The sequence below is a fragment of the Branchiostoma belcheri genome, unplaced genomic scaffold (genome assembly GCF_001625305.1).
Source record: "Branchiostoma belcheri isolate BF01 breed outbred unplaced genomic scaffold, Haploidv18h27 scaffold60, whole genome shotgun sequence".
NCBI lineage: Eukaryota > Metazoa > Chordata > Leptocardii > Amphioxiformes > Branchiostomatidae > Branchiostoma > Branchiostoma belcheri.
Genome location: NW_017804243.1, coordinates 1,173,547 through 1,182,128, shown reverse-complemented (window position 1 = coordinate 1,182,128; position 8,582 = coordinate 1,173,547). Strand labels below are relative to the sequence as shown.

The 8,582-nt window shown below is 42.4% G+C and overlaps 1 protein-coding gene across 3 annotated transcripts in view; it reads left to right on the top strand.

Moving 5' to 3' along the window:
- LOC109482761 (BTB/POZ domain-containing protein 7-like) overlaps positions 1-8,582 on the top strand; it is a 31,093-nt gene that overhangs the window by 6,958 nt on the left and 15,553 nt on the right. For 2 of the 3 annotated variants that reach the window (XM_019785598.1, XM_019785597.1), the window contains exon 2: positions 3,778-5,084. In XM_019785598.1, coding sequence (XP_019641157.1) covers positions 3,908-5,084 — 1,177 coding nt within the window. In that variant the 5' untranslated portion in view covers positions 3,778-3,907. Of the gene's footprint in view, positions 1-254; positions 449-3,777; positions 5,085-8,582 lie in introns of those variants that run through there. The other variant, XM_019785595.1, reaches the window with a different exon arrangement.

The window sequence follows — 8,582 nt, the reverse complement described above, 5'->3', positions numbered from 1 at the left end:
ATTAGATTATATTGTGAATAAAGTTTATTATCATGCCTTTTCTGCAACTTTTGCACATAGCGTTACCGTTGTTTGCACCAATCAAAATGACTGTGAGATCGCCATCTTGGCTAACCATTTCCGAAGATTTCCGAATGCAACATCATCTTCCGAATATCCGGCAAACATGATTTAACGGTATTGTTGGGTTTAGAGTTCCGGATTCCGGATATTCCGGTCAAAATAGCCAACCGGGGATGTTAATCATAATCGCTGATCTTCCGTCATTCCGTATTGTGTTTTCAAACTGCCCTTCCGGACTATCCCGAGTACTTCCGACTTTCTCCGAACAAAACCGACTATGCAAATTACCATCGCCGAGGGATTTTGTGTAGCTTCACTAGAGACGTCGAGCTTCCACCTTGCACTGCTACTAAATTCGGTCTGGGGAGCTTTCTAGGTTGACACGGTACGTAAAATTTGTTGCTAGAATTTCTCTACGTTTCCTCGTGACTCGGAATTCCCCCTGTGTGTCGCCGTTAAGTGTTCCGAGACCAGTGCTGACGGGGTTTGTTTGGGGAACGTGAGATCTTGCTGGATGGGGGTGCAAAATTTTATGTTCTGAGCCAAAATTTTCGGCTAGAAAAACCCCGTCAAGTGTTTTCCAAATAGGTTACTAGCCGTTCGTGTGTCGGCTAGATATCCTCTAGTACAGGAAAGCTAAGATCCAGCATTCTCAAACTACAGGGTTATGATTATTCAACGTTATAAGTTGCTGCCGTGCACACACGCAAAAAAAGTGTGGTTCCGACATGGCTGTGCAGGTTGTTGTGACTTAGGTGCAAAACCAGACTACACACTTCCAACCCTTGGATAAACCTGTAATTTTTCCTGGGTGGGGAAGGGAGTGAGAATGTTTGAAGGTGTGCCAAAAAAAGTCTGTTCTACAAGTTCCCACGGTTCAGGTACTACGTGCAGATGCACAAATTAGAGCTCACTAAATTAGCACGTACCTGTGAACTGCTGGAACAATGACCCCCCAAATTATAAAATATTGCCTACTGTGGTTCTCTTCTTTCAAAATAGATTATCAACCCACTGTCTTCACATTGATGGAAATACTGTTGCGCTAGAGTCCATTCCGCGTCACCGAGTGGGTTTTTTCTCCATGTTTCTAATACGTTTGAATTATTTAGAAGAAAAGAATACCCCAGTAACAAAAGTTCTAAATTTTTCAAAAATTTGAAAATGAAAATTTGAATATATTTGAATTCATTTATATATTTCTGAAACATTTTGAATGTGACTGTACAAAGATCTCTTTCTTTAGAATAAATTTGAACTACCCATGTGTTTCTTTCACAATTCGAAATATTTAGAACTATTTCAAACAAATAACCAAATGGTAGATGTGGGTAATTGCCCCCATAAAGTAGGTGCTAATCCTACTCCTCTGTCTTCCTCTGTATATTTTTAGATTTCACTGCTGGACACTGGTGGTTCTTTTGTTGTAAGGCATCAATGCCTGACGCCCAGGCAGTCTACCCTGTACTTCACAGGGATGTGTGAATTACTTCCTTCCCATCCCACTGACCTATTTACAAAATGTTAGAAATAATTCGAAATAATGGTAAAAAATGGTAGAGTGCTGTTAGAAATATTTAGAAACTATTGGAAATGTCATAATCCACATCAGGAATATTTCAAACGTTTTAGAAAACCAGGGAATTATTTAGAATATTGACAAGATGTTCAAAATATTTCCAAATTATGAAATTTCTTAGACAAACAATTACAAAGAATTCAAAACATTTCTAAATAATGACAATAACAACCCACTCGGTGACGCGGAATTGACTCTAATGGACTGTATTTGGGTCATTAATGCGTTAAAGCAACACGAAAAACTCATTGGTATGTCTACCTCAGAATTGAAATGTAAAATTTGCAAAACATTTTCAGTGTTTACAATCAAATTTGTAGTAGTACATGTATTATGCTTCAACCATAACATACTGATTTCACATGTACATTTGTTGTTATTTGTACTATGCACAATATACGATCAGTTAGTTATACCAAGTACAGCATAGTCACTATTTGAAGCTACCCTGTAATATTACTGTACAGGATATCAATCATAGAAAAACTGGATAATTTATATTAACAAAACAACAGTTTGTCCATTTTTTCACCCCCATATATTACATGTACAACTGCAAGTGACAGTTCTTTGAATTTCTGACAATGTAGAATAATAGACTTGGCCCAGAAATATGCTCCTTGCACATAACAGCTTGACTTGATTATAAAGGCTCTTCTAATTCTATGGAGCAGACAAGGCTCTGTGTGCCGAGAGGTTACAAAGCAGCAGAAGGCGAAACACAGCTAGAACTTATACTATTGGTCACCGCTGCGGTGTTATGATACATGAGGAAAGTATTGTCAACATATGATATAATTTTGATATCACTTTACATCAACGTCTATTAATAAGTATTATTAGTGTTAGCCTCCTGACCCAAAACAGTTTTTTTTGCCAGGTAGCTGAGCTTTCTGTGGCATTTTGGTATCATTTGTTTGATAAACTTGGATCTATAGCGTATAGTTTGTGAAAAATCATTTCTGAAAAACAGGACATTCTTGTTCAGCCTAATATTGTAATAGCTGGACCAAATTATTCTGAAATGTTAGTATTTTGTGTAAAAGTTGCAGCAGACAGTGTTATTGTAAGGAATTATGTGATAGTATGGACAGGAAACAGGGAACGATTTTGGAATGTGGTAATTTTTATCATCTCACCACACAAGACTCCCAGGCATGTAGCTATGTTTATGCATTTTGTATTTCTCGTAGTTTGTACAATATGCTGTCTGGGACCTTGTCCGTTTGATTTTACTGACAAGATGTGAAATTCCTTGTGGCCTGTGAAAGACGTAAAACTTCCATGTTTGTTCTACGTGAGCTAATCATAATTTCACAGGGTCTTCAGCAGGCTAATAATGAAGTAACCATTCTGGGGACAGACCTTCATTTACCCATTTTCCTTCGGTGATCCTCGACAAAAAGAACGCATGCATCCCTGTTTGCATTTGGTTTGTGTGGGTTTACTGTTAGCTGGAGAAAACTAGCCCGACTCCATGTCAAAGGCAGCTTTGTTCGTCTGACACCAGAGTGTTGCTGTTCACATTGTTTCCAGCATTCCTGCCATGTTTGCTGGGAAAGCAGACCCACGCACCATTGCTAGTGTACTCTGCCCGTGAAATCGGCGGCGGCATGCCGTCATTTCCTTTGTGATTTATTTTCCACCATGGCGAAACCGTGTGTGTTTGTGTATTAGGTTCATAACGTTAGAGAATCTGGGAGGGATCCAGCCTTGAGACTTGGGAATTGACACAGTGAACCCTTCTGTTGATGCATTGGTTGAATGAACCGACGGTGACCTATTATTCATAAGTGTCATATCAGGAGGGATTCCATCTCAAATAGTTATTAATGTTTGCCGTGAAAGCAGGCGACGGTAGTGCAGCTGGTCTGATATGATAATTTAAAGTGGTCGAAGGCTGGAGCGCCCGATATATGCCGCCTGTATATACAGTTGTGCAATTACCGTCCTTGTACATGTATTTTCTACCCCCAGCCAATGAGCCATATCTGTTCCAGACAGTCATTAAAGGGATCCGTCACGGCGTTGTAAAATGTGTTCAGCTGGCAATGAAACAGACAGTATGTGCAGTCATTTGTTTTGTAATTCTAATGCCTGTGCTCACGCTCACAGTTGTCCCGTGTTATTTGCAGGGATGGGACTGATGGAGGTCTCCGGGGACTATTAGGACTGAGTGATTCATCTCTACAAGATGTGGCATAGATCCAGGCTGCTCTACACTCCAGGGTTGTTACTCTCTGCTGCGTCTACACAGTTGTAGCTATGGGTGCTAATGCATCGACTGGAGGTCCAGTGGAGAAGATCCCCAACCCGCAATACAGGACGTCGGCGTTGCTCCACAGGTACTCATCTGTTGACACGCCGCTGGACCCGGATGTGGGGCACGGCCTGCCGCACACGCTGGCCGCGTCCCGCCACCACTCCGACAAGAAGAAGAAGTCGTCGGCCTTCGCCACGGTCCGTAAGAAACTGACGCGGAGGAAAAAGGGCAGCAAGTCGGCGGACCACGCCAAGGCTATCCGCGAGTTGACCTGTAACTGGGATGCGAGGGACATCAACGCACTTGTTGAGGAGTATGAGGCAGGGGCTGCGCTGAAGGAGCTCAGCATCCAGGCCGACCTGGCCAGGCCTCCTTCCTCCCTCCTCCAACAGGATCTATCCGACTTGTACGACTACAAGTTCTGCACAGATGTAGACTTGATATTTCAGGATGCTTGCTTCCCTGTCCACAGAGCCATCCTGGCAGCCCGATGCCCGTTTTTCAGAGACTTGCTCTGTCGCGCGCCCGGCTACGGCCAGGAAGTCTTGGTCGACATAAAAACCGCAGGAATGGACATTCCAATGTTCTCGGCGTTACTGAGATATCTGTACACGGGAGAGTTTGACACGGAAGGATCGAGACTGGAGAACCTGGATGTTCTGGTGCATCTTGGCGACGAATTCGGTATCCCAAATGCCCTGGAACAAGACTTCAAAATCCTCCTGGAAACGGGAGACTACTACGACGCTATGCTAGTGTTTTCGTCTGAGGCGGGACCACCGGACCCCAACGTGACGGAGGCCTGCGGTAGCGACTATTACTTTGATGACGAGTTGCGTTGTCACAAAGCAATCCTGTCGGCTCGCTCCCCTTTCTTCAGAAATATGCTGCAAAAGCGAGTGCGTACGGGGGAGGAGATGACAGACAGAACGTTACAAACACCCACCAGGATAGTCCTGGACGAGACGGTCATACCGAGGAGATACGCTCGCGTGCTGCTGCAGGCCATATACCTGGACACGGTGGATCTGTCGTTGATCGTGCGCGAGAGCCCGAGTGCCACGAGTTTGAGCGAGGTACAGGCCATGGTGGCGGGGCGAGGGGAGCTGTCACAAGCAGAGGAAGCCATGGAACTCTTCCAGATAGCACAGTTCTTGGAACTCAGTGTGCTGGCACAAGGTAAGACTGTCAATTTTTTTCACACCAAGCCAAATGTAAAAGATATTAAAAAATCCTCTTCAGGTTTTTAGTAAAACCACCTGTCCTTGGTAAAAGTACAACGGTCCCCTCCCCCAAACTACAGTACTTTTGACCTACATACAGACTACCCATGATAAGTAAAAAAAATTCACTATTTGCATACACTAGTACATGTTGTATATGAAAGGAGTGAGATTTATAATGGGAATTTGTGTCAGTCAACACTGCTAATTAAACTAAATACCCTGGCTAGAAAGTTTTCTTGCTGGCAAAATACCTTTTGAAAACATCCTTTTGTTTGCATACCTTCATCTGGCACACTTTGAACTGAAGACTGACTATAACTTACTTTTGATCTGTACTGTATAGTCTATATACAGCAGCACCCAACCTTGGGTAATTACAATGTACACTTTATACCCAACCAATTGGGAACAAAAAATACAACTACTTGGCAGACAAGGGGTATAAATAAGATCTATAACCCAGAAGGACAAAATATGTTTTCACTAAGTAACATTCGGTAGCCTCCCTGCATGTAACGTGACCTTGCTCTCTGGCTTTGTAGGTTTGTGTCAGGCCGATGCATCATCAATTTCATCCCTTTGTCGTGCTGTCAGTTGTGCTGACTGATCCTCAGGCCTTCTGTTGTTACTGGCAGCAGGAGGTTAAAACAGCAGAAGTATATTTTTCCTGGTGTGTGACAAGATACTCTCCAAGCAGAGGTTTAGGCTTTGTTTTTTTTACATGTTTAAAGGTGTTTTTATCAGGGTTTCTTTTCGTATCAGTATCTTTTTTTTCAGCCAGCCAGACTATAGGATACTCACCTGCCAATTTTGATACTGTTTTGCCAATTTGAATTTCACACTGTCCTCCAGGCACCAAAAGATCTGCTTGGAGATTGTGACAAGACAGATGCTAACACATACTGCTGAGAACTTTGTTTTTGTTTTCCCTGCCCATATCAGTAGGGTTGAGTGCACTGAAGTGTTTTTTATTCTATCTTGAAGATTCCCTTCATCCAAAGTGGTCCAGAGCAGCCTTTTTCTTTGCCAAGCCAGCTCGATTTTCAATATGGCACGTTTCCAAGCGGCCTGGATTCTAACTGTGCATTTCAACTGGGACGTAAACAAAACTGGTTCAGACTCAGAGGGAAGCTACAATAATAGCATTTTGGACTTTCTATTTGTAGTGCCAGCTGATCCCCCTAAATGATTATTGACATGTGAGTAGATGTGGGATTTGATAAAAAGTACGCAGTGCTAGTCCATGGGAATCGAACCAAAAATGAGGCATTGAAATGGCTGGCAGAAATTCTGTTTCTTTTGATGTAACATCTCGTTTCTCAAATCTTCCTCTGTAGAAAGCAGATTATGATATCCTGGTTTGACTAGGAATCGCCGCAACAAAATAAAGTGCCGCAATCAATTTTAATTCGCAACGAAATTTCTTGCCATACTCCATACAGATAGGCTAAAATAATCAAGAAAGTAAGTAAGACTGTAAGGTTATATATTTGACCTTTAGAGTATTTAGGATGGAAACCAGACTCACAAATGAGCCAAAATCAGCTCTTCTTACAATCACCGCCACCCCCAGGGGAGCAGGGGTAATTCAAAGGGGAGTAACTCATTTTATTGCCTACATCTATTTCGTCCGCTAGCCTCCGTGGTAATAAATGTGCTTAATATTATTGGGTAGCCTTAATTCAACTTATCAGAGCAGTGAGAAGCAGTAAGGAGACAATTTCTGGGAGACTTTATATGTATGTACATGTGGAGGATTTGTATTTATACAAGGAAGTTAAGCTGTGTAGTCAGTATTCTAATTTGGAAAGCAATGTGGGACATGGGAGGTGACCTGTACCCATTCTAGATTGTAAGCAGCCTCCCTGGATACATTAGTTGCTAGGTATCTGTGTAAATGGAGGGCAGGGAAGTGTCGTAAGCCAGCTGTTCATGTTTTTTTCTTGTTGACGAAACCTCAGAGTCCCACCAGTTTTGATTGGCACATATAACTGAACCAGGTGTATGTGATAGAACATGTGTATGATGATAATATGGTTAAGGTATACCGGTATTGTTATAAAACGGTATATGTAGGCACCGGATTAGTATGGGTACAGCTGGTTGGAGGATATACCGCCATCCCCCTGGTACTGGTCCAACTGATAGTAGGTAATGGGGAGGTGGCTAGGGGGTTGTGATGGAGCCAGTCTGTAGATGTTATCTCAACAACCACTTCTCCCAACCACAAACATTGGCCCAATTTATCTCCCTGTTGTGGTTTACTTACAGAGCCATCAGGAGTCCTGCTCTAACCATCCCTGGACACACTGTCTCTCCCACTGCCCACACACTGAACCAATTTTGACCTGTCAGTTGCCATTGGGTTTGGGCAAAAACAGGGCAGGGTGCAGGCATAGATTTGTGTCTGCACATTCTGACAGCGGCATTCCAAAGAGGATTTTTTTGTATACCTGTTTAGCCATTCCATGTGATGCATTTGGGAACAAAACAAAAAGGCTTTAGGTTGCATGCAAAGTACTGTACTTTCTTTCTTTGCTGCAGTTTCGCTGGACACTGTGCCTGTTGCTGACCTGGTATCTCAGTAGGGTAGTTTATAAGATATATGTAGCTTGTCTCTTATCTGTTATCTTAGGAATGCTCCCCCTGCATAACTGAAATGTTTGGCCATGTTTTTGGCCCACAAGGAGGTCCCTTACATCTTTTAATAATTTATGAGTATTACCTACGGTGTGTTTTTGATGCAGGTTGTACCGAAACTGTCTGGAGGTTGGTTCGGTGTTTCACTGCCAAGTTCACTGCTTGCTATGATTGTGCAGGGATCGAAATTCATTTTTGGTAATAGGTGCACCGGTGCACCCAGCCTAAACAATTGGGAGAACAAAAAAATTTGCGGTGCACCATATAAAATAGAATAATAGAGTAATGTCAGCAATAACTTGATTATGTTTCATTTCTAAATAAAAGTACTACAACAGTGGTTTTATTATTTTTCTGACTGTTAATAATATGCTGTATACTACTATACATTTAACATCTTTACATATGTAAACCTAAGAAAATATTTGGTTGCACTGGCGCACCCACAGAAAAAATCGGGTGCACTGTGAGCTCCAAATTTGGGTGCACCAAGGACATTATACAGGAAGGACTGGGCTCGCATTTAGTCACTATTCAGCAACGTTCGACTCATGTGTGAAAAAACAATTGACACCTATATGCCGATTACCCCTTGATTTGCATAAATACAAAGCGCCCACAAGCGGCCCCCGCTATTGTTAGAAAATTTACGATGCCGCGACCGGGCGACAGGCACATTTGTTTGGAGCAAGTTTGGAGTGATTTTGAGGATTGAAATAATATTTAGTATGATTTTGAAGAATTGGAGGGGGATATATCCACACACGTAGTACTACACTTGAATCAGGGACCTTTGCTTGAATGTAAAGTT